We start from the raw sequence: 24,438 nt of genomic DNA, 5'->3' as shown, positions 1-24,438 counted from the left end.
TTACGCACAGGTTACTCCACGGTGTAAAAACTCCATTCGATTTGTGTTTTGCACACAATTCACTCCCAGGTGTACAAACTCCATTTTACTCCAGTTTTACACCCGGGTCACTCCCAGGTGTACTAACTCCATTTTACTCCTGTTTCACACACACATCACTCCACGGTGTAAAAAACTCCATTTTATTCCGGTTTTACACATGTGTCACTCCCAGGTGTAAAAAGTCCGTTTTACTCCTGTTCTACACACAAGTCACTCCCTAGTGCAAAAATTCCATTTTACTCCCGTTTTACACACCCAGGTCACTCCCGGTGTACAAACTCCGTTTTACTCCCGTTTTACACCCAGGTCACTCCACGGTGTAAATAACTCAATTTTACTCCCGTTTTACACCCAGGTCACTCCACGGTGTAAATAACTCAATTTTACTCCCGTTTTACACCCAGGTCACTCCACGGTGTAAATAACTCAATTTTACTCCCTTTTTACACACACAGGTCACTCCACGGTGTAAATAACTCAATTTTACTCCCGTTTTACACCCAAGTTACTCCACGGTGTAAATAACTCCGTTTTACTCCGGTTTTACACCCCGGTCCCTCCCGGCGTCGCGCTCAGGGCTCCGAGGTCCCGGGGGGCTCCTGCAGCCCCTGCAGCTCCCGCAGGCCCTGGGGGAGGGGCAGAGCTGGGGGCGGGGCCTGGAGAGGGGGCGGGGACTGGAGAGGGGGAGGGGCTTGGAGAGGGGCGGGGCCTGGAGAGGGGGAGGGGCAGAGCTGGGGCGGGGCCTGGAGAGGGGGCGGGGCCTGGAGAGGGGGCGGGGCTTGGAGAGGGGCGGGGCCTTGAGAGGGGAGGGGCATGGAGAGGGGGCGGGGCCTGGAGAAGGTGAGGGGCTTGGAGAGGGGCGGGGACTGGAGAGGGGGCGGGGCCTGGAGAGGGGGCGGGGCCTGGAGAAGGTGAGGGGGCTGGAGAGGGGCGGGGCCTGGAGAGGGGGCGGGGCTTGGATAGGGGCGGGGCCTTGAGAGGGGAGGGGCATGGAGAGGGGGCGGGGCATGGAGAAAGGGGAGTGGCCCACAGAAGAGGGCGTGGCCATGCAGGGAGGGGGTGTGGCCAATCACGGGGCGTGGCCCACAGGAGGAGGTGTGGCCTGCAGGAGGGGGCGGAGCCATGCAGGGAGAGGGCGTGGCCCACAGGAGAGGACGTGGCCTTCAGGGAGGGGGCGTGGCCTGCAGGAGGGGGTGTGGCCTACAGGGAGAGGGTGTGGCCTGCAGGAGGGGGCGTGGCCTACAGGGAGAGGGTGTGGCCATAGAGTGGGCGTGGCCCACGAGGAGGAGGCGTGGCCCACAGGAGGGGGAGTGGCCCACAGTTGAGGGCATGGCCATGCAGGGAGGGGCGTGGCCTAGATGAGAAGGCGTGGCCCACCGTGGGGGGCGTGGCCATACAGGAAGGGGCGTGGTTTGCAGGAGGGGCGGGGCCATTCAGGGAGGGGGTGTGGCCTATAAGAGGGGGCGTGGCCCACAGGGAAGAGGCGTGGCCATGAAGTAGGGGGTGTGGCTTGCAGGAGGGGGCGTGGCTTGCAGAAGGGGGCATGGCTTGCAGGAGGGGGCGTGGTTTTGCAGAAGGGGGCGTGGCCACGCAAGGAAGGGCGTGGCCATGCCGGAGGGGGCGTGGTTTGCAGGAGGGGGCGCGGCTTGCAGGAGGGGGCGTGGCCATGCAGGGGGCGGGGTTACCTCCAGCACCAGGCGGATGTGGGCGCGGATCTTGGCCCCGTCGCGCGTCAGGGATTCGCTGAGCCTGCGGGGGGCGGGGCTTAGGTGGGAGGGGCTTGGGAAGGGTGGGGTCCCCCGAGTGGGTGTGGCCTGATGATTGACATGGCAAAACCACGCCCTTTTTGTCATCAGGATGGGGGCGTGCCTTCCTGTTGTGGGGTGGGCGTGGCCTGGGTGGCGTGGGCGTGGCCTGCGGGAGGCCACGCCGTTTTGGCCATGGGGCGGGGCGGTGATTACCTTTTATGGTGTGGGCGTGGCCTAAGGGGGCGTGGTTTGCCCATCTGGGGCCACCTGTGAGCACAGGTGAGCGTAAGAGGGCGTGGCCTGGGTGGGCGTGGCCTAAGTGGGCGTGGGCATCTCCTCCCACCCCAAAATCCATGGGAATGGGGGCGTGGCCTAAGTGGGTGTGATCCAAAATGGGCGTGGGCCCCTTCCAACCCAAATACAACGGGATTGGGGCGTGGCACTGGGTGGGCGTGGCCTCAATGGGTGTGGCCTCGATGGGCGTGGCCTAAAAAGGGGCGTGACCAAGGCGGAGTGACCAAGGCCCAACACCCAGCACCACGGGGTGTGGCCGGGGGCGTGGCCGGGGGCGTGTCCAGGGTATGGGGGCATGGCCGGGGGCGTGACCAGGGTCTGGGGGCGTGTCCAGGGTCTGGGGGCGTGGCAGGGGGCGTGTCCAGGGTCTGGGGGCGTGGCCGGGGGCGTGACCAGGGTCTGTGGGTGTGGCAGGGGGCGTGTCCAGGGTCTGGGGGCGTGGCCGGGGGCGTGTCCAGGGTCTGGGGGCGTGGCCGGGGGCGTGTCCAGGGTCTGGGGGCGTGTCCAGGGTCTGGGGGCGTGGCCGGGGGCGTGGCCGGGCCGCCTCACCTCTGCAGGAGCGAGCTGCGGCGCTCCAGGTGCCGCAGGGCCTCGGGCAGCGTCAGCTCCACGAAGAAGCCGAAGCCCAGAGCCACGAAAACGCGCCGGGGGTCCGGGCTGGGGGGAAAAGGGGTCAGGGGGGCACCCCGAGGGGTTTTGGGGGGGTCCCAGGGGTGGTGGAGGCTCAAAGGAAGCCAATTTTGGCGATTTAGGGGCTCCCTGGGGAGGGTTTGGGATCTCAAGGGGAACTCCGGGGGGAATTGGGAGTTTTCTTTAAAGGGGATCGGGGTCCCAAAGGTGCCCAGGTTGGGCCTGGGGAGTTCTGGGGGGACTCAGGGGAGTTTTGGGGTTCCTGCAGTGGATTTTGGGGGTCAGAGATGGTTTTCGGGGGTTCTGAGGAGGTTTTTGGGGGTCTGAAAAGGTTTTTGGGGGTCTGAGGAGACTTTTGGAGAGTCTGAGGACGTTTTTGGGGGGTCTGAGGGGGTTTTTGGGGGGTCTGAGAAGGTTTAGGGAGTCTGAGGAGGTTTTTGGAGCTCTGAAAAGGTTTTTGGGGGGGCTGAGGAGGTTTTTCAGTGTCTGAGGAAGTTTTTGGAGGGTCTGAGAAGGTTTTTGGGGGGGTCTGAGAAGGTTTTTGGGGTTCTGAGGAGGTTTTTCGGGGTCTGAGCAGGTTTTTGGAGGGTCTGAGGAGTTATTTTGGGGTTCTCAGGAGGTTTTTGGGAGTCTGAGGAGACTTTTGGGGTGTCTGAGGAGACTTTTGGGGTGTCTGAGGAAGTTTTTGGGGGGTCTGAGGAGGGTTTTGGGGGGTCTTAGAAGGTTTTTGGGGGTCTGAGGAGGTTTTCGGGGGTTCTGAGGAGGTTTTTGGGGGTCTGAGGAGGTTTTTGAGGGTCTGAGGAGGTTTTCGGGGTGCCAGCCCCACTCACACTTCAGCACTGACGAAGAAATTGCAGCCGAGATCCACCTGGGTGTGCAGGGGGGCGTCGACGTCCTGGGGACCCCAAAACCCCCCGGGACCCCCGGGGTCACACAGAGAGCCCCAAACACACCTGGAGAACCCCAAACACCCCCAGGGACCCCAAATCCCAACCCCCAAACACCACTGGGGACCCCAAATCTACCCAGAGACCCCCAGTCCCTCCCTCACAAGACCCTCAATAACCCCTAAATCCCCCCGATATTCCTCAATTCCCCCACAGGACCCCCAATAACCCCTAAATCCCCCCGATATTCCCCAATTCCCTCACAGGACCCTCAATAACCCCTAAATCCCCCCGATATTCCCCAATTCCCTCACAGGACCCTCAATAACCCCTAAATCCCCCCGATATTCCCCAATTCCCTCACAGGACCCTCAATAACCCCTAAATCCCCCCGATATTCCCCAATTCCCCCACAGGACCCTCAATAACCCCTAAATCCCCCCGATATTCCCCAATTCCCTCACAGGACCCCCAATAACCCCTAAATCCCCCCGATATTCCCCAATTCCCCCACAGTACCCCCCATAACCCCTAAATCCCCCCGATATTCCCCAATTCCCCCACAGTACCCCCCATAACCCCTAAATCCCCCCGATATTCCCCAATTCCCCCCCAATTCCTCCCAAAACTCCCCACGAGGCTCCCAGAAATCCCCCGCACCCTCCCGGAAACACCCCGATACCCCCCTAAAACCCCCTCCAAGCCCCCCAAATTCCCATCCAGGCCCCTCCCCAGGCCACGCCCCCCGCACCTGCAGGCGGGCGAGGGCGGCGCGCAGCTGCAGCACCTGCGCCTGCTGCTCGAAGACGGCGTCGCGCTGCTCCTGCACCCGCCTGCGGGGGGCGCTGCTCAGGGGGCGTGGCCTCGCCCGGGGGGCGTGGCCGCGCCGCGAGGTTAATGGTGGGTGTGGGAGTGGGCGTGGTTTTTGTGAATGGGCGTGGTCATCATGTGGAGGGTGTGGTCGTGAATGGGCGTGACTTCGTGGTGAATGGGTGGAGTTGATGGGGGTGTGGCCAAAAATGGGCGTGGCCTCAAAGTGAAAGGGAAAAATTTATGCAAAGCCGTGGCCATAAAATGGGCGTGGCCTCAAAGCGAAAGGCAAAATTTATGCAAAGCCATGGCCATAAAATGGGCGTGGCCTCAAAGCGAAAGGCAAAATTTATGCAAAGGCGTGGCCATAAAATGGGCGTGGCCTAAAGCTGAATGGAAATTATTTATGCAAGGGCGTGATCGTAAAATGGGCGTGGCATCATTGTGAGTGGGTGGGGCTGATAAAGGTGTAGCCAAAAATGGGCGTGGCCTCAAAGCGAAAGGCAAAATTTATGCCAAGGCGTGGCCATAAAATGGGCGTGGCCTCAAGTTGAATGGAAATTATTCATGCAAGGGTGTGGCCATAAAATGGGCGTGGCATCATTGTGAATGGGTGGTGCTGATGAGGGCGTGGCCATAAAATGGGCGTGGCGTCGTGGTGAATAGAAGGCATTTAGGTAGGGGCGTGGTCACAAAATGGGCGTGGCCTCAAAGCAAAAGGCAAAATTTATGCCAAGGCGTGGTTATGAAATGGGCGTGGCCTAAAGCTGAATGGAAATTATTTATGCAAGGGTGTGGCCATAAAATGGGCGTGGCCTAGAGGTGAATAGGTGGGGTTTATGCGGGGTGTGGATGTGAAATAGGCGTGGCCTCAAAAAAGGCGAGGATTTATGCAAGGGCGTGGCCATAAAATGGGCGTGGCCTCAAGCTGAATGGAAATTATTTATGCAAAGGCGTGGTCATAAAATGGGTGTGGCCTCAAGCTGAATGGAAATTATTTATGCAAGGGCGTGGCCATAAAATGGGCGTGGCCTCAAGCTGAGTGGAAATTGTTTATGCAAGGGCGTGGCCATAAAGTGGGCGTGGCCTCAAGCTGAATTGAAATTATTTATGCAAGGGCGTGGCCATAAAATGGGCGTGGCCTCAAGCTGAATGGAAAATATTTATGCAAGGGCGTGGCCATAAAATGGGCGTGGCCTCAAGCTGAATGGAAATTATTTATAGATGGGCGTGATCATCAAATGGGCGTGGCATCATTGTGAATGGGTGGGGTTGACTTGGGGGCGTGGCTTCAGAATGGGCGTGGCCTCGAGGCGAAACGAAATCCCGCCCTGACCCTTAGATGGGCGTGGCCAGGGCGCGCGTGGGCGTGGCCAGGGCGCGCGTGGGCGTGGCCATGGCGCGCGTGGGCGTGGCCAGGGCGCGCGGGAATTCCGCACTGCGGCGTTAACGGGGAGGGGGCGTGGCCACGGCGCCGACCCCGCGGGGGGCGTGGCCGCGGAATGGGCGTGGCCGCGGCGCGCGGGTTTGATGAATGAGCGGGGCCGGGGCGGGGGGGGCGCGGCCGCAGCCCCGCGGCGATGTCGCGGCGATGTCGCGGCGATGTCGCGGTGATGTCGCGACACGCCGCCTCCCACCTGAGGTCCCGCTGCAGGACGTCGCTGACGAACGCCTCGTAGCGCTGCGCCTTCCCCGCCGCCGCCGCCGCCATGCCGCCTCTGACGGCGGCGCCGGAACTGCGTCAGCGCCGCGCGCCGCCGGGCGCCCCCTGGCGGCCGGGAGGACCCGGGCTCCTCCCCCCCCCCAACCCCGCCCCTATGTCGCGACATGGCCGCCGCGCAATCGGCGGGAGAGCAGCCGGAGCGCCGCGACCTGTGCCCCGAGCCTGCCCCGGGTGTGCCCCATGTGTGCCCAAGTGTCCCCAGGTGTGCCCAAGTGTGCCCGGGTGTGGCCCATGTGTGCCCCAGGTGTGCCCAAGTGTGCCCAGGTGTGCCCAAGTGTGCCCAGGTGTGCCCAAGTGTGCCCAGGTGTGCCCGGGTGTGCCCCAGGTGTGCCCCGAGCCTGCCCCAGGTGTGCCCAGGTGTCCCCAGGTGTGCCCCAGGTGTGGCCCAGGTGTGCCCGTGTGGCCCAGGTGTGCCCCATGTGTGCTCAAGTGTGGCCCAGGTGTGCCCCAGGTGTGCCCAGCTGTCCTCAAGGGCACCCAGGTGAGCCCGGGTACCCCCAGGTGTGTCCAGGTGTGCCCCAGCTGTGCTCAGGTGTCCCGAAGTGTGCCCAGCTGTGTCCTCAGGCACCCACAGCTATGCCCCAGGTGTGCCCCACGTGTGCCCGGGTGTCCCCAGGTGTCCCCAAGTGTCCCCAGGTGTGCCCAGGTGTGCCCCAGGTGTGCCCAGCACTCCCCAGGTGTCCCCGAGTGTCCCCAGATGTGCCCGGGTACCTCCAGGTGCGCCCAGGTGTGCCCTGGCACTCTCCAGGTGTGTCCCAGCTGTGCCCTCAGGCACCCCCAGGTGTGCCCAGGGTCGCCCTCAGGTGTGCCCGGGTGTCCCCAGGTGTGCCCAGGTGTCCCCAGGTGTGCCCAGCACTCCCCGGGTGTCCCTGAGCGTCCCCAGATGTGCCCGGGTATCTCCAGGTGTGCCCAGGTGTGCCCCAGCACTCTCCAGCTGTGCCCTCAGGCACCCCCAGGTGTGCCCAGGGTTGCCCTCAGGTGTGTCTGAGGTATGCCCAGGTGTCCCCAAGTGTTCCCCAGCTGTGCCCCAGGTGTGCCCAGCACTCTCCAGATGTGCCCCAGGTGTGCCCAGCTATGTCTGAGGTGTCCCCAGGTGTGCCCAAGTGTGCCCAGCTGTGCCCCAGTGTGCCCAAGTGTGCCCAGGTGTGCCCAGGTGTGCCCAGCTGTGCCCCAGTGTGCCCAGGTGTGCCCAGGTGTGCCCCAGGTGCCTCCCCCACCCCATCTCCCCAAATTTTGGGGTCCCCCGGTCCCCCCCCACCGGAGCCACCCAGCGCCAGCAGCTCGGGGATTTATTGGCCCCGCCCACGCGGGCGGAAAGGGGCGGGGCTAAGCGGGGCGTGGCCGAGGGGGCGTGGCCAAGCGGGGGGCGGGGCTTACACACTCACGAGCACGCGCGGAGAGACACCCCCCCCTCAATTTGGGGGGGCGGGGGCTGGGGATTGGCAAACACAGAGCGGGGGGGGAGGGGATCCCCGGGGGATTTTGGGGGGTCCTGGGGGGGATTTGAGGGGTCCCGGGGGGGATTTTGGGATCCTGGGTGGATTTGGGGGGGTCCCGGGGGGATTTTGGGGGGTCCTGGGTGGATTTGGGGGGGTCCCCGGGCGGATTTTGGGGATCCTGGGTGGATTTGGGGGGTCCCGGGGGGGATTTTGGTATCCTGGGGGAATTTTGCGGGGTCCCTGGGGGATTTTGGGGGGTCCTGAGGGGATTTGAGGGGTCCCGGGGGGGATTTTGGGGATCCTGGGTGGATTTGGGGGGTCCCCGGGGGGATTTTGGGGATCCTGGGTGGATTTGGGGGGGGTCCCCGGGGGGATTTTGGGGATCCTGGGTGGATTTGGGGGGTCCCGGGGGGATTTTGGGGGGTCCTGGGTGGATTTGGGGGGGGCCCCGGGCGGATTTTGAGATCCTGGGTGGATTTGGGGGGTCCCGGGGGGATTTTGGGGGGTGCTGGGGGGATTTGGGGGGGGTGCTGAAGTCCTGGCACGCCCGGGAGGATTTTGAAGATCCCTGGGGGGATTTTGGGGGATCCTGGGCAGATTCTGAGGGATCCTGGGGGGAATTTGGGGATCCCTGGGGGGATTTTGGGGGGTCCTGAACACCAGGGGGTCCCCCCAGGTATTTTTGGGGTCCCCCGGGTGGGATTTTTGGGTTCCCAAGGTATTTTTGGGGTCCCCCCGGGTATTTCTGCAGTCCCCCCCAGGTATTATTGGGGTCCCCCCGGTATTTTTTGGGTCCCCCCGGTATTTTTGGGCTCCCCCCGGCTATTCCTGGGTTCCCCCCGGTATTTTGGGGTCCCCCCGGTATTTTGGGGTCCCCCCGAATATTTTGGGGTCCCCCGGGTATTTTGGGGTCCCCCCGGTATTTTTGGGGTTCCCCCGGGTATTTTGGGCTCCCCCGGGTATTTCTGGTTCCCCCCGGGTATTTTGGGGTCCCCCCGGTATTTTTGGGGTCCCCCCCGGTATTTTGGGTTACCCCCAGATATTTTTGGGGTCCCCCCGGGTATTTTGGGGTCCCCCCGGTATTTTTGGGTTCCCCCCTGTATTTTTGGGGTCCCCCCCGGTATTTTGGGTTCCCCCCGGGTATTTTGGGGTCCCCCCGGTATTTTTGGGGTCCCCCCCGGTATTTTGGGTTCCCCCCAGGTATTTTTGGGTTCCCCCCGGTATTTTTGGGGTCCCCCGGGGTATTTTGGGGTCCCCCCGGTATTTTTGGGGTCCCCCCGGGTAATTTTGGGGTCCCCCCGGGTATTTTGGGGTCCCCCCGGGTATTTTTGGGGTCCCCCCGGTATTTTTGGGGTTCCCCCGGTATTTTGGGTTAGCCCCGGGTATTGCTGGTTCCCCCCGGGTATCTTTTGGGTTCCCCCCGGTATTTTTGGGGTCCCCCCCGGTATTTTGGGGTCCCCCCGGTATTTTGGGGTCCCGGTGTCGGGGTCACTCGAAGAGGCTGGCGAAGCTCTGCCGCAGCGCCCGCAGGCTCTCGGGGGGGCCCTGCTCGGGGGCGGGGCTGCGGAATTTGGGGGTTCAGGGGGGGAGGGGGCGTGGCCTCGCCCCTCGCCCCTCCCCCCCAGCCCCACCCACTTACCTGGGGGGAGGGGCCCCGCCCGGTTTGGGGGCCAGCGCCGGTTTGGGGGCGAGGGGCGGGGCCTGGGGGCGGGGCTGGCGGGTGGTGGGCGGGGCCTGGGGGCCGGGGGGGCGGGGCGAGGCGGGGGTGGGCGGGGCTTGGGGACCGGGGGGGCGGGGCTGGGGAACAGAGGGGGAGCGCTGGAGGCGGGGCTGGGGCGAGGTGGGCGGGGCTTGGGGGCGTGGCTGAGAGGAGGTGGGCGTGGCTTGAGGGCGGGGCTGCGAAGTGGGCGGGGCTTGTGGGCGGGGCTGAGGTGATGGCGGTCCTTGTGGGCGTGGCTGAGGGGAGGTGGGCGGGGCTTGTGGGCGTGGCTGAGGGGAGGTGGGCGGGGCTTGTGGGCGTGGCTGCGAAGTGGGCGGGGCTTGTGGGCGGGGCTGAGGGGACGCGGCTGGGCCGGGTGGGCGTGGCTGTGCGGTGGGCGGGGCTTGAGGGCGGGGCTGAGACGTGGGCGAGGTCGGTGGGCGGGGCTGCGGGCTGGGTGGGCGGGGCTGAGCTGCCGAGGCAGCCAGGGGTGGGCGTGGCTGAGAGGTGGGCGTGGCTTGTGGGCGTGGCTGCGCAGTGGGCGGTGCTTGTGGGCGTGGCTGCGCGGTGGGCGTGGCTTGTGGGCGTGGCTGCGCGGTGGGCGTGGCTTGTGGGCGTGGCTGCGCGGTGGGCGTGGCTTGCGGGTGTGGCTGTGGCGAGCCGGGCGGGGTTTGTGGGCGGGGCTGAGCCGGGCTGGGCGGGGTTTGTGGGCGGGGCTGGGCGGGGCGGGCCGAAGCTCCTCCCATTTGTGGGCGGGGCTGCCCCTGCGGCTGGGGGCGGGGCTGGGCGGGGCCGGACGGGGGCGGCGCACCTGGAAGGGAGAGAAACACCTGAGGGGGCGGGGCCTGAGGCAGGCACAGCCCCAATTTGGGGCAAAACCCCCCAAATTTGGGGCGGGGCAGCCCTGGAAGGGCATCCCCGGGGAGGGAGGAGCTCCCCAAAATTTGCGCGTCTGGGAGTTTTTAGGAATGATTTTGACTTTTAGGATTTGGGGCAAACCTGAGGAGGATTTTTGGGGAACCCCCGATTTTCCCCCTTTTTAGTGGAAATTGTCACATTTTGAGCAAAAACAAATCCTGAACAATTCCAGGACGCAAATCCCCGAATTCTGGAGGCTCCCCCGGGTTTTTGACAGCTCCGAGGATTTTTTGGGGCGGGGGAGGGGAAGGAGGCCCCGCCCATTTTTTTGGGGTGGGGGGGCGGGGTCACTCACCCTGGGGCTGGGGTCTCTGCTGGGGGGGGGTCCCCGGCCGGGGGGTCCCCGATGTCGCCGACACCTGCAGGAAGGAGGGCGGGGCTCAATTTTGGGGAGGGGTCCGGGGGCGCACCTGGAGGGGGAGGTGGGGGAGGGGCGGGTACCTGTGGGCGTGGCCGGGCGGGGGAGGGGCTGCGGGGGCGGGGCAGCTCCTCCCGCATCCGCTCCAGCACCAGCTCCACGATCTGCGCCTGGTCCTCGGCCGCGCCCGGGCCCAGCAGCGGCAGCCACGAGCCCAGCACCTGCGGGGGGCACGGCCGGGCGGGGCTCAGGTGCGCCACAGGTGCCCCAGGTGTGCCCCAGGTGTGCCCCAGGTGTGCCCCAGGTGCCCAAAGTGTGCCCCAGGTGAGCCCCAGATGTGCTAAGATGTCGCTGGGTGTCCCAGGTGCCCAAAGTGTGCCCCAGGTGTGCCCCAGGTGCCCAAAGTGTGCCCCAGGTGAGCCCCAGGTGTGCCACAGGTGCCCAAAGTGTGCCCCAGGTGTGCCCCAGGTGCCCAAAGTGTGCCCCAGGTGAGCCCCAGGTGTGCCACAGGTGCCCAAAGTGTGCCCCAGGTGAGCTCCAGGTGCCCAAAGTGTGCCCCAGGTGAGCCACAGGTGTGCCCCAGGTGTGCCCCAGGTGTGCCCCAGGTGTGCCCCAGGTGCCCAAAGTGTGCCCCAGGTGAGCCACAGGTGTGCCCCAGGTGAGCCACAGGTGTGCCCCAAGTGAGCCCCAGGTGCCCAAAGAGTGCCCCAGATGTGCCTCAGATGTGCCCCAGGTGCCCAAACTGTGCCCCAGGTGAGCCCCAGGTGTGCCACAGGTGCCCAAAGTGTGCCCCGGGTGAGCCCCGGTGCCCAAAGTGTGCCCCAGGTGAGCCCCAGGTGCCCAAAGTGTGCCCCAGGTGAGCCCCAGATGTGCTAAGATGTCGCTGGGTGTCCCAGGTGCCCAAAGTGTGCTCCAGGTGTGCCCCAGGTGAGCCCCAGGTGCCTGAAGTGTGCCCCAGGTGAGCCCCAGGTGCCCAAAGTGTGCCCCAGGTGTTCCCCAGGTGCCCAAAGTGTGCCCCAGGTGAGCCCCAGGTGTGTCCCAGGTGCCCAAAGTGTGCCCCAGGTGTCCCCAGGTGAGCCCAGCTGCCCACAGGTGTGCCCCCGGTGAGCCCAGGTATGCCCCAGCTACACCTGGGCGCCCTCACCTGTCCCCAGGTGTGCCCAGGTGTTCTCCAGGTGCCCCCCAGCTGTGCCCAGGTGTGCCCAGAACACCCCAGGGGTGTCCCGGCTATACCCGGGTGTACCCAGGGGTGCTCCAGGTGTACCCAGGGGTACTCCAGGTGTACCCAGCTCTGCCCCCAGCTGTGCCCAGGTGTGCCAGCTGTGCCCAGCTGTGCCCAGCTGTGCTCACCTGCACGATGTGCTCCTGCCCGTCGGGCTCCCGCAGCGCCTCCACCCCGCAGATGTCGACGCCCCCGAAGAGGCCGGCGCAGGCGTCCACCCACGCCCGGTGCCTGCGAAGGGAAGGGGCTGAGGCCACGCCCACCGCCAGGGCCACGCCCACCGCCAGGGCCACGCCCACCAACCTGGACACGCCCACCACCCTGGACACGCCCACCACCCTGTACACGCCCACCGCCGTGGACACGCCCACCACCATGGCCACGCCCACCGACATGGCCACGCCCCGACATGGCCACGCCCACCACCCTGGACACACCCACCACCCTGGCCACGCCCATCGCCGTGGCCACGCCCATTCAACGGCCACGCCCATCTCCATAGCCACCCCCTCGCCGTGGCCACGCCCACCGCCCTGGCCACGCCCCTTTTCACCGGCTCCACCCTGTGCAAAAGCCACGCCCCTTTCCAGATGGCCACGCCCACTAAAGCCCTGCCCCAACCACAAGGGGATCTCAGGGGCACGCCCCTTTTTGATGACCACGCCCCTTTTAGTGGCCAATCACCGTTTGTGGCCACGCCCCCTTTGATGGCCACGCCTTTTTGGTGGTCACGCCCCCTTTTGATGGCCACGCCCCTTTTAGTGGCCAATCAACGTTTGTGGCCACGCCCCTTTTGATGAGCACGCCCCTTTTAGTGGCCAATCAACGTTTGTGGCCACGCCCCTTTGATGGCCACGCCCTTTTCGGTGGTCACGCCCCCTTTTGATGGCCACGCCCCTTTTAGTGGCCAATCAACGTTTGTGGTCACGCCCCTTTGGTGGCCACGCCCCTTTTAGTGGCCAATCAACGTTTGCGGTCAGGCCCCTTTGGTGGCCACGCCCCTTTCCATGTAGCCCCGCCCCCCCGAGCCCCTCCTGGCCCCGCCCCCTCGCACTCACCTGGGGCTGAGCGCCACCGGCTCCACCTGCGGCCCCTCCCCCGCCGCGGCCCCGCCCCCCAGGGACCACCTGGGGGGAGCCGGGGTCAGCAGGGACCCCCAACCCCCCCGGGACCCCCATGGCCCCGCCCCCCGCGCTGAGACCCCGCCCCAAAACGCGCCAGGCCCCTCCCCCAAACCCCGCCCAGGCCACGCCCACAGGTCCAAGCCCCGCCCCCAGAATGAACGCCACCAGTGCTCCCAGTGCCCCCGAATCCCTTCCCAGTTTGGCCCAGTTCCCTCCAACCACCTCCCAGTTCTTCCCAGTCCACCCCAGTTCCCCCCAGTGACCCCCAATCCCTTCCCAGTCCGTCCCAGTTTGTACCAGTTCCCTCCCTGTCCCTCCCAGTTCGTCCCAGTCCTCTCAATCTCTTCCCAGACCCCCCCAGTTCCCTCCCAGTGACCCCCAATCCCTTCCCAGTCCCCCATAATCCCTTCCCAGTCCCTCCCAGTTTGTCCCAGTTCCCTCCCAGTCCCCCCAATCTCCTCACAGTCCCTCCCAGTGACCCCCAATCCCCTCCCAGTCCATCCCAGTTTGTACCAGTTCCCTCCCAGTCCCACCCCAGTTCCCCCCAGTCCCTCCCAGTGACCCCCAATCCCCTCCCAGTCCATCCCAGTTTGTACCAGTTCCCTCCCAGTCCATCCCCATCTTTCCCACTTCTCTCCCAGTCCCTCCCAGTCCCCCCAATCTCCTCCCAGTCCCTCCCAGTCCCCTCCCAGTTTGTCCCAGTCCCTCCCAGTGCCCCCAGTCTCACCGCAGGGCCCTGTACTGGTCCCCGATCCTCTGCACCCGCAGCCGCTCGGTGCCCGCGGGGTCCCCGCCCAGCAGCGCCCCCGCCCGGGCCCCGCCCATGGCGGCCGCCACCGCGCCCAGCGCCTGCGGGGAGCCCACGCGCACCTGGACGGGGGCACAGGTGAGATTGAGGGGACAGGTGAGATTGAGGGGACAGGTGAGAGACAGGTGAGATTGAGGGGACAGGTGGGGACAGGTGAGAGAGATTGAGGGGACAGGTGGGGACAGGTGGGGACAGGTGAGATTGAGGGGACAGGTGAGAGACAGGTGAGAGAGGTGGGGACAGGTGAGGGGACAGGTGAGATTGAGGGGACAGGTGGGGACAGGTGAGAGAGATTGAGGGGACAGGTGGGGACAGGTGAGAGAGGTGGGGACAGGTGAGGGGACAGGTGAGGGACGGGGGGGACAGGTGAGGGACAGGTGAGAGAGGTGGGACAGGTGAGGACAGGTGAGGGACAGGTGATATGGAGACAGATGGGGACATGTGAAATGGGGACGAGGGGACAGGTGAGAGAGGCGGGGACAAGTGAGGGGACAGGTGGGGACAGGTGAAATAGGAACAGGTGAGGGGACAGGTGACATGGGGACAGGTGACATGGGGACAGGTGGGACGAGTGAGGGACAAGTGAGGGACAGGTGAGATTGAGGGGACAGGTGAGGGGACAGGTGACATGGGGACAGGTGAGGGGACAGGTGAGATGGGGACAGGTGAGGGACAGGTGAGACACATTGACCACACCCACTGAGCCACGCACCGAGCCACGCCCACAGAGGCCCCGCCCCCTCACCTGTCCCACCCCGGCGGGGGCGGGGCTGAGCGTCACCGTCATGGGGAAGGTGGGGGCGGTCAGCTGGGAACACCAGTGACACCAGTTAGAGACCAGTGACACCAGTTAGGGACCAGTGACACCAGTTAGAAACCAGTTAGAAACCAGTGACACCAGTTAGAGACCAGTGACACCAGTTAGAAACCAGTGACACCAGTTAGAGACCAGTGACACCAGTTAGAAACCAGTTAGGGACCAGTGACACCAGTTAGAGACCAGTGACACCAGTTAGAAACCAGTGACACCAGTTAGAGACCAGTTAGGGACCAGTGACACCAGTTAGAAACCAGTTAGAGACCAGTGACACCAGTTAGAGACCAGTTAGGGACCAGTGACACCAGTTAGGGACCAGTGACACCAGTTAGAAACCAGTGACACCAGTTAGAGACCAGTTAGGGACCAGTGACACCAGTTAGAAACCAGTTAGAGACCAGTGACACCAGTTAGAGACCAGTTAGAGACCAGTGACACCGGTTAGAAACCAGTGACACCAGTTAGAAACCAGTTAGACACCAGTGACACCAGTTAGAGACCAGTTAGAGACCAGTTAGTGACCAGTGACACCAGTTAGAGACCAGTTAGAGACCAGTGACACCAGTTAGAGACCAGTTAGAAACCAGTGACACCGGTTAGAAACCAGTGACACCAGTTAGAAACTAGTGACACCAGTTAGGGACCAGTGACACCAGTTAGAGACCAGTGACATCAGTTATGGGCCAGTGACACCAGTTAGAAACCAGTTAGAGACCAGTGACACCAGTTAGAGACCAGTGACACCAGTTAGGGACCAGTGACACCAGTTAGAAACCAGTTAGACACCAGTGACACCATTCCCAGTTCCCTCCCAGTCCCCTACCAGTCCCCCCCAGTCCCTCCCAGTTCCCTCCTGGTGCTCACCAGTCCCTCCCAGTCCATCCCAGTCCCTCCCAGTTCCCCCCAGTCCCTCCCAGTCCCCCCCAGTCCCTCCCAGTTCCCTCCCAGTCCCTCCCAGTCCCTCCCAGTCCCCCCAGTCCCCCCCAGTGCTCACCAGTCCCCGGGGCCGGTTGCAGAAGCGCTGGGGCACCAGTGGAAAGGCCTCATGGCCCAGTTCCCGCTGCAGCCGAGCCAACTGGGCAAACTGGGAGCACTGGGAAGGTCAAGGGCCGGCCAAGCGCCCTGCCCAGTGCTCCCAGTGCTCCCCAGTATCGCTCCCAGTCCCTCCCAGTCCATCCCAGTGTCTCCCAGTCCCCCCCAGTGCAGCCAGTTCTCTCCCAGTCCCCCCCAAATCCCCTCCCAGTCCCCCGAGTCCCCCCCAGTCCCCCCAAATCCCCTCCCAGTCCCCCCCAAATCCCCCCCAAGTCCCTCCCAGTCCCTCCCAGTCCCTCCCAGTCCCCCCAAATCCCCTCCCAGTCCCTCCCAGTCCCCCCCAAATCCCCTCCCAGTCCCCCCAGTCCCCCCCAAATCCCCCCAAATCCCCTCCCAGTCCCCCCAAATCTCCTCCCAGTCCCTCCCAGTCCCTCCCAGTCCCCCAAATCCCCTCCCAGTCCCTCCCAGTCCCCCCAAATCCCCTCCCAGTCCCCCCAGTCCCCCCCAAATCCCCCAAATCCTCTCCCAGTCCCCCCAAATCCCCTCCCAGTCCCTCCCAGTCCCCCCAAATCCCCTCCCAGTCCCTCCCAGTCCCTCCCAGTGCTCCCAGTGCCCCCGCACCAGGCAGGGCCCGTGGCTGAAGCCGTAGGCCGTGGGGAGGGGGTCGCTGCCCGGGACCCCCCCCAGGTGCAATCCCACCAGCAGCCGCCGGGGGGCGCCGCCCGCGCCGCCCTCAGGCTCCTCCCGCAGCAGCACAAAATCGGGGCGCACCTTCCTGGGGGGGGCCGGGGGGGTCAGGGGGTCCCCAAAATTCCCCCGACACCCCCCCCGAAACCCCCACCTCAAAATTCAGCCCCTAAAGTTTAAATAATGATTAAAAATCCGTGCGAAAAATGAGGTTTTACCCCCAAAGTTTGGGTTTTTCAGCTTGGATTTGGGGGGTGAAATCATCTCCCACCGCACCCCAAAAATTCGGAATTTGTGCCCCCCAAAACCGACCCCACCCCCCCCCCAAAATTCCGCCCGCCTCCCCCACCTCAAAATCCAACCCCTAAAGTTTAAATAATGATTAAAAATCCGTGCGAAAAATGAGATTTTTTTTTCCCCAAAAAAATTTTGGTTTGTCAGCCTGAATTTAGGGGTGAAGTCCGTCCCCCCCCCCCCCAAAATTTGTGCCCCAAACCCCCAAATCTCTTCCTGCACCCCCAAAATGTGAGGCTGGCCCTGCTCCAAACGCCCCAAAATCCTCCCCAAGCCCCCCAAATCTCCCTTTGAACCCCCAAAGTCACACCCCAGAACCCCAAAATTGAGCAGGGAACCCCAAAAACGAGAGGACAAGACCCAGCACCCCAAAATCAGGAGGGAACCCCAAATTCCGGCCCAAAAAGGAGGGGGAACCCCAAATTTCACCCCAAAATTCAGGAGGGGACCCCAAATTCTGCCCCAAAATAAAGAGGTAACCCCAAATTCTGCCCTAAATTGAGGAGCGAACCCCAAATTTCACCTCAAAATTCAGGAGGGGACCCCAAATTTCACCCCAAAAGGGAGAGAACCCCAAATTCAGCCCCAAATTGAGGGGGGAAGACCCAGCACCCCAATTTTACCCCCCCAAAATCAAGGAAATTACCCCAAATTCCACCCCAAAATAAGGGAGGAGACCCCAAAAAAAGGCGGAGGAACCCCAAATTCAATCCTAAATTGAGGAGAGGACCCCAAATTCTGCCCAAAAATTGAGGGGGGAACCCCAAAATTAACAAGGGAACCCCAAATTCCACCCCAAAAGAAAGGAGGAGACCCCAAATTCCACCCCAAAAGAAAGGAAAGGACCCCAAATTCAGCCCCAAAATTGAGAGGGGGCGCACCCAGCACCCCAAAACTCGGGAGGGGACCCCAAAAAAAGGGGGGGGACCCCAAAATCGTACCTGGAGCCCCCCCGGGGGGGGGCGATGGTGACGCTGAGGGCGCCGTGGGTGGAGGCGGCCAAGGAGAGCTCCGAGAACTGGGCCTGGGGGACCCCAAAATCCAGGGGGGGACACCCCAAAAACCGCCCGGGGCCCCCCAAAACCTCCCCGGGACCCCTCAGCCCCGCCCCAAAGCTGGAGCCCCGAGTCGGGTGGAAAAAAGAGATTTTTAGTCAAAATTCAAACGCGAGGAGGGAGGTTCAGAATTCCCTAAAATTTAAGAGGGCACCCCCAAAATTTTGGCTGTTCACCCCCAAAAATTTGTCCTGAACCTCCCGGATTGGTTGGAAGAATTTGGGGGTTTAGGAAATCAAACCCCAAAAATCTCCAATGGACCCCAAAAATCTTTGAATTGAGGCCAGAAATGATTTTTTGGGGCAGCTCAAAGTTTCCCTCAAAGGACCCCAAAATTTCTCTCAGGGGACCCCAAAATTTCCCTCAGGGGACCCCAAATCCTCCCTAAACTTGAACCCCAAAACTGGGGAGGAGCAGGAGGTTCAGAGCACCCCAAAATTCGGGCCAGGCCCCAAAATCCAGGGAAATCCCAAATCCAGAACCCCCAAAATCTCCCAAAATCCCCCCAAAACCAACCCGAACCCCGAAACCGAGGGGGAACCCCAAAACCTGGGATGGACCCAAAGACCCCAAATTTTAAGGGTGACCCCAAAATTCGCACATCAAAATCAGTAGGAACCCCAAAATATTGAGAGACCCCAAATTTTTTATTTTTTGGGGGGTGTGGTCCCAATATTAGAGAGGGAAGGCCCCGAATTTTTAGGGGGGACCCCAAAATTCAAGGGGGGGGTCCCCAAAACTCACCTGCTCCACCCTCAGCTCCACGTCCCCGTGCACGGATTTGCCCTTGAAGGGTTTCACCCTGGGGGGGGGGACCCCAAAATTGGAGAGACCCCCCCAAAAAATTTCCACCCCCCACCCAAATTAAAGCTCCACAGGTGGCCCCAAAAATCTGAGACCCCCCAAAAAAATCTGACACCTCCCCCGCCCAAATATCTGAGACCCCCCCCCAAAATTCGCCCCCTCCCCAGAGCCGGGGGGTCCCAAAGAAGATTTGGGGGTCCCAGGGTTGGGGGGGGGGGAATTTGGGGGGGGTCCCAGGAACGAAATTTGGGGGGGGGTCCCCATTATTGGGAATTAGAAGGGGGGGGCCCATGAGGATTTTGGGGGGGTCCCATGAGGATTATGGGGGGGCCCATGATGGGGATTTTGGGGGGGGTCCCGAGGGGGATTTTGGGGGGTGGTCCCCTAAGAATTTTGGGGGGAGTCCCACGAGGGGGATTTCGGGGGGTCCCAAGGTGAAGAGAATTTGGGGGGGGGTCCCAGGATGGAGATTTTGGGGGGGGTCCGGAGGGAGTTTTGGGGGGGGCGGTCCCACAAAGAGGATTTTGGGGGGGGGTCCCATGATGATTTTGGGGGGGGTCCCACGAGGGTTTTTTTGGGGGGGTCCCACGAGGGGGATTTCGGGGGGGGTCCATGAGGATTTGGGGGGGTCCCACAAGGGGGATTTTGGGGGGTCCCATGAGGATTTTGGGGGGGGTCCCACGAGGGGGGGTCCCATAAGGATTTTGGGGGGGGTCCCACGAGGGGGATTTTGGGGAGGGTCCCATGAGGATTTGGGGGGGTCCCACGATGGGGATTTTGGGGGGGGGTCCCATGATGGGGTTTTGGGGGTGGTCCCATGAGGATTTGGGGGTCCCACGAGGGGGATTTTGATTTTGGGGGGGGGTCCCCGTACCTACCAGTCCGTGCCGGGGGGGGCGATCACGAGCAGCAGCGGCGCCGTGGGGGGAGGGGTCCGGGGGGGTCTCCCCGCCCCTCCCCCCACTGAGGGGGGGTCCCCCCCCATCCCCCCCATCCCCCCCCCCGCCAGGAAATTCCCGTCCGAGAGGCGGCGCCGCAGGAATTCCATCCCAAAATTTGGGGGGGGGAGGGGGCACCTGGGGGGGTCCTGAGGTCACCTGGGGGTCACTTTGGGGGTCCTGGGGGAATTTGGGGGGTCCTGAGGGGGGGGGGGGGGTTCAGGGGCTGGGGAGGGGGGGCAGCGCTATGGGGGGGGGTGGGGAAAATCCACAGGTGGGGGAGGGGGCTTGGGGGGGAGGGGTTTTTTGGGGAGGGGGTTTTTGGGGAGGGGGTTTTTGGGGGAGGGTTTTTTTGGGGAGGGGGTTTTTGGGGAGGGGGTTTTTGGGGGGAGGGCGGTTTTGGGGGGAGGGGGCCCCGGGAAACGCTGCTCTAATGGGGGGGGAGGCCCGGCCTTATAGGGGAGGGGGCTATAGGGGATGTGGATATAGGGGAGGGGTCTCTAAGGGAAGGGGCTATAGGGGAAGGGGATGGAGCTATAGGGGAGGGGACTCTGGGGAGGGGTCTGCAGGGGATGGGGAGGGGTCTCGGGGCTCTGGGGCTATAGGGGAGGGGTCTATAGGGGATGCAAATATAGGGGAGGGGTCTATAAGGATGCGGCTATAGGGGAGGGGTCTCTAAGGGATGGAGCTATAGGGGAGGGGTCTCTGGGGTCTGGGGATATAGGGGAGGGGTCCCTGGGGAGGGGTCTGCAGGGGATGGGGAGGGGTCTCGGGGGTCTGGGGCTATAGGGGAGGGGTCCCTGGGGGATGCGGATATAGGGGAGGGGTCCCTGGGGAGGGGGCTCGGGCCGGAGCCGCTGCCGGGGGGTTCCCGGGGGGGGTCCCTGGGGACCCCTCCGGGCTGAGCCACCCGGGGGATGCGCCCCAAAAAATCCTCCCCCAAAAAAATCCCCCCCGCCGGCTCCGGCCCCCCGAAACCCTCCCCCAAATGCCCAAAATGCCCCAAATGCCCCAAATCCTCCCCAAAATCCTCACCCGGGTGGCCCCGCCCCTCCCCCCGTCACCTCCGGCCCCGCCCGCGGGGGGCGTGGCTTGTGTGTGACGTCACCGCGGCTCCGCCCCCGGCTCTGCAGAAAGGGGCGGGGCCTGGAGGGGCGTGGCCCGTGACGTCATCGCGGTCCCCCCTCCCCCCGCGGGGTCCCCTCCCCCCCCACGCGCCGGAGCCGTTTCCATGCTGGGGTTTTATTGGGGGGAGGGGCCGGGGGGGTTTTGGGGTAAATCCGGGCGGGTTTGGGGTCCCGGGGGGTCCCACGAGGTCACCGCGGGTCTCCTTCCCCTGGGGGGGGGAGGGGAGGTCACAAAGCGACCCCGCCCCTCCCCCAGCGTGGAACTCATCCTGCCCCTCCCCACAGGGGATCCCCTCTGCCCCTCCCCCACCCGGGGTATCCCCCGCCCCTCTCCCCAGGGGATTCCCTCTGCCCCTCCCCCTTCTGAGGGAATCCCCCTTCCCCCAGGATTCCCTCTGCCCCTCCCCCAGCGTGGAACTCATCCTGCCCCTCCCCCCACGGGGGAATTCCCTGCCCCTCCCCCAGGGATTCCCTGCCCCTCCCCCAGGGGATTCCCTGCCCCTCTCCCCCTCTGGGGATTCCCTCTGCCCCTCCCCCCCCACCTGAGGAATTTTCTCTGCCCCTCCCCCACCCGGGGTATTCCCTGCCCCTCCCCCTAGGGGATTCCCTCTCCCCACAGGATTTCCTCTGCCCCTCCCCCCCCAGGGGATTCCCTGCCCCTCCCCCTTCTGAGGGATTCCCTCTCCCCCTCTGGGGATTCCCCCTGCCCCTCCCCCCCCACCCGGGGTATCCCCCGCCCCTCCCCCACCCGGGGTATCCCCCGCCCCTCCCCCACCCCGGGTATCCCCGCCCATCCCCCACCCGGGGTATCCCCCGCCCATCCCCCACCCGGGGTATCCCTGCCCCTCCCCCACCCGGGGTGTCCCCCGCCCCTCCCCCACCCGAGGTATCCCCGCCCCTCCCCCACCCGGGGTATCCCCGCCCCTCCCCCAGGGGATTCCCCGCCCCTCCCCCACCCGGGGTATCCCCGCCCCTCCCCCTCCCCTCACCGTCCGGGGGGGGGCAGGGCCGGACGTTGCTGCAGTTCCGCGTCTCCTCCAGCAGGAGGCGCTGTCCCTGCAGGGGGGCGCAGAGCGGCCGCGCCGCCCCCCAGAACCAGACCCGGGAGCGGCCGGGGGAGCCCACGGTGGGCACGGTGGGGCTGGGGGCGGCACGGGGTCAGGGCTGGCCGGCAGAGACCCCACAGACCCCACGGAGACCCCACGGAGACCCCAGACCCCACGGAGACCCCACAGAGACCCCACAGACCCCACGGAGACCCCACGGAGACCCCACTGAGACCCCCCAGACCCCATAGAGACCCCACAGAGACTCCACAGACCCCCCAGACCCCAGAGAGACCCCCCAGACCCCACAGACCCCACTGACCCCACTGAGACCCCACTGAGACCCCGCAGATCCCACAGACCCCATAGAGAGCCCCCAGACCCCACAGACCCCACGGAGACCCCCCAGACCCCACGGAGACCCCACGGAGACCCCTCAGACCCCACGGAGACCCCACGGAGACCCCAGAGAGACCCCACTGACCCCGCAGACCCCACAGACCCCACGGAGATCCCCCAGACCCCACGGAGACCCCACAGAGACCCCCCAGACCCCACGGAGACCCCCCAGACCCCACGGACCCCATAGAGACCCCACTGACCCCACAGACCCCACTGAGACCCCACAGACCCCCCAGATCCCACAGAAACCCCATAGAGCCACAGAGTCCCCCCAAATCCCATAGAGACCCCCAGCCCCATAAACTCCCCCAACCCCATAACCCTCCCAGCCCCACAGATCCCCCCCAGCCCCACAAGTGCCCCATAACCCTCCCCGGCCCCATAGATCCCTCAGCCCCACAGCTCCCCCAGCCCCACAGATCCCCCCCAGCCCCACAGATCCCCCCCAGACCCATAGATCCCCCCAGCCCCATAACCCTCTCAGCCCCATAGATTCCCCCCGGCCCCATAGATCCCCCAGCCCCACAAGTGCCCCATAACCCCCGGCCCCATAACCCGCGGCCCTCACGGGTACGGCGGCAGCTCGGGCCGGCACTCGCGGCTGCGGCTCCGTGTGGGGCTGGCCCCACAGGGGGGGGTGCAGAGCCCCCAGGGGCTCCAGTCCGACCAGTTCCCGGGCACTGGGGGGGCAGGGCAGCGTCACCCCCGCCCCACAGCGCCCCGAGGGGCTGGGGTGCCCCGGCGGGGTCTGTGGGGCAGCTGTGGGGCTTCAAATGGGATTTATGGGGCAGCTGTGGGGCTTCAAATGGGATCTATGGGGCAGCTGTGGGGCAGCTGTGGGGCTTCAAATGGGATCTATGGGGCAGCTGTGGGGCTTCAAATGGGATCTATGGGGCAGCTGTGGGGCAGCTGTGGGGCTTCAAATGGGATTTATGGGGCAGCTGTGGGGCAGCTGTGGGGCTTCAAACGGGATCTATGGGGCAGCTGTGGGGCAGTAATCGGGTTTAAAACGGGATCTATGGGGCAGCTGTGGGGCTTCAAACGGGATCTATGGGGCAGCTGTGGGGCAGCTGTGGGGCTTCAAACGGGATTTATGGGGCAGCTGTGGGGCTTCAAATGGGATCTATGGGGCAGCTGTGGGGCAGTAATCGGGTTTAAAATGGGATCTATGGGGCAGCTGTGGGGCAGTAATCGGGTTTAAAATGGGATCTATGGGGCAGCTGTGGGGCTTCAAGTGGGATTTATGGGGCAGCTGTGGGGCAGTAATCGGGTTTAAAACGGGATCTATGGGGCTGGGGGATCTGTGGGGCAGGGCAGTTTTAGGAGATCCCAGCATGAGCTATGGGGCAGCTATAGGGCTTCAAACGGGATCTGTGGGGCAGCCGTGGGGCAGCTGTGGGGACACTGTGGGACCCATGGAGAGGCTGTGGAGCCCATGGGGAGGATGTGGGGCCCGTGGGGCAGCTGTGGGGCAGGCGTGGGTGGCTCTGGGGCCCGTGGGGAGGATGTGGGGCAGGCATGGGGCTCAGTGGGGCAGGCGTGAGTCCTATGGGGAGGCTGTGGGGTCAATGGGGAGGCTGTGGGTCCTGTGGGGAGGTTGTGGGGCAGCCGTGGGGCCCGTGGGGGGGTTGTGGGTCCCGTGGGTGCCGTGGGGAGGCTGTGGGGTCAATGGGGAGGCTGTGGGTCCCATGGGGAGGTTGTGGGGCAGCCGTGGGTCCCGTGGGTCCCGTGGGGCAGGCGTGGGTCCCATGGGGAGGTTGTGGGTCCTGTGGGTTCCATGGGGAGGTTGTGGGTCCCATGGGTGCCGTGGGTGCCGTGGGTCCCGTGGGTGCCGTGGGTCCCGTGGGGAGGTTGTGGGTCCCATAGGGAGGTTGTGGGGCAGCCGCGGGTCCCATGGGTCCCGTGGGTCCCGCGGGTGCCGTGGGTCCCGTGGGGAGGTTGTGGGGTCAATGGGGCAGCTGTGGGTCCCGTGTGTCCCGTGGGTCCCGTGGGTCCCGTGGGTGCCGTGGGTCCCATGGGTCCCGTGTGTCCCGTGGGGAGGTTGTGGGGTCAATGGGGCAGCTGTGGGTCCCGTGGGTCCCGTGTGTCCCGTGGGTCCCGTGGGTCCCGTGGGTGCCGTGGGTCCCATGGGTCCCGTGGGTCCCGTGGGGAGGTTGTGGGGCAGATGTGGGTCCCGTGGGGAGGTTGTGGGGTCAATGGGGCAGCTGTGGGTCCCGTGTGTCCCGTGGGTCCCGTGGGCGCACTCACGGGCGCAGTCCTGCACGCTGTAGCACGCGCGCAGCTCGATGCCGCCGCCCTGCGCCGTGGGGCAGGGGGGGCGCCCCGCGCCGCGCCCCACGCAGTCCCGCGTGCGCCGCTGCTGCCCCACGGCGCCGCGGCAGCGGATGTCGCCCCACGGCCGCGCGCAGCCGCTCCAGGGGCTCCAGGGACCCCAGAGCACCGGGGCTGCCGAGAGAGGAGCCCCGGGGTGGGGACACCGCGGACACCCGGGGACAACGGGGACACCCCGGGGAGACCCGGGGGAGACCCAGGGA

At 64.6% G+C, this 24,438-nt stretch overlaps 3 protein-coding genes and 2 long non-coding RNA genes across 5 annotated transcripts; 1 reads left to right on the top strand and 4 right to left on the bottom strand.

The window, feature by feature from the left end:
• Positions 1 to 166: 166 nt before the first annotated feature.
• Positions 167 to 6,135, bottom strand: LOC110483999 (protein UXT). The gene is made up of 6 exons (XM_077789742.1): positions 6,049 to 6,135; positions 4,353 to 4,434; positions 3,545 to 3,609; positions 2,634 to 2,741; positions 1,728 to 1,791; positions 167 to 668 (listed from the first exon to the last, which is right to left on the bottom strand). Exons 1-6 carry the CDS (start codon positions 6,120 to 6,122, stop codon positions 615 to 617), a joined length of 447 nt encoding a protein of 148 aa, XP_077645868.1. The 5' UTR covers positions 6,123 to 6,135; the 3' UTR covers positions 167 to 614.
• A 2,926-nt stretch (positions 6,136 to 9,061) lies between these two features.
• LOC110481730 (uncharacterized) lies at positions 9,062 to 13,719 on the bottom strand. Its single transcript, XM_077789647.1, has 7 exons — positions 13,622 to 13,719; positions 12,829 to 12,897; positions 11,899 to 12,001; positions 10,632 to 10,769; positions 10,486 to 10,569; positions 9,275 to 10,083; positions 9,062 to 9,134 (listed from the first exon to the last, which is right to left on the bottom strand). The coding sequence occupies exons 1-7, from the start codon at positions 13,717 to 13,719 to the stop codon at positions 9,062 to 9,064; spliced, it is 1,374 nt and encodes a 457-aa protein (XP_077645773.1).
• Positions 13,720 to 13,738: 19 nt separating this feature from the next.
• LOC144247953 (uncharacterized) lies at positions 13,739 to 13,976 on the top strand. Its single transcript, XR_013341395.1, has 3 exons — positions 13,739 to 13,816; positions 13,888 to 13,915; positions 13,958 to 13,976. It is a non-coding gene; the product is annotated as an uncharacterized LOC144247953 (long non-coding RNA).
• A 467-nt stretch (positions 13,977 to 14,443) lies between these two features.
• On the bottom strand, positions 14,444 to 19,376 carry LOC144247927 (synapsin-1-like). The gene is made up of 7 exons (XM_077789645.1): positions 19,270 to 19,376; positions 18,332 to 18,389; positions 17,474 to 17,556; positions 16,173 to 16,326; positions 15,514 to 15,603; positions 14,479 to 14,510; positions 14,444 to 14,447 (listed from the first exon to the last, which is right to left on the bottom strand). Exons 1-7 carry the CDS (start codon positions 19,374 to 19,376, stop codon positions 14,444 to 14,446), a joined length of 528 nt encoding a protein of 175 aa, XP_077645771.1.
• A 1,277-nt stretch (positions 19,377 to 20,653) lies between these two features.
• Positions 20,654 to 24,231, bottom strand: LOC144247952 (uncharacterized). The gene is made up of 4 exons (XR_013341394.1): positions 24,152 to 24,231; positions 22,473 to 22,584; positions 21,446 to 21,597; positions 20,654 to 20,665 (listed from the first exon to the last, which is right to left on the bottom strand). It is a non-coding gene; the product is annotated as an uncharacterized LOC144247952 (long non-coding RNA).
• Positions 24,232 to 24,438: the final 207 nt, after the last annotated feature.

The sequence above is a fragment of the Lonchura striata genome, chromosome 36, assembly GCF_046129695.1.
Source record: "Lonchura striata isolate bLonStr1 chromosome 36, bLonStr1.mat, whole genome shotgun sequence".
NCBI classification, from domain to species: domain Eukaryota; kingdom Metazoa; phylum Chordata; class Aves; order Passeriformes; family Estrildidae; genus Lonchura; species Lonchura striata.
Note: the sequence above shows the minus strand (reverse complement) of the source record. Positions and strands in the feature narration are given on the sequence as shown.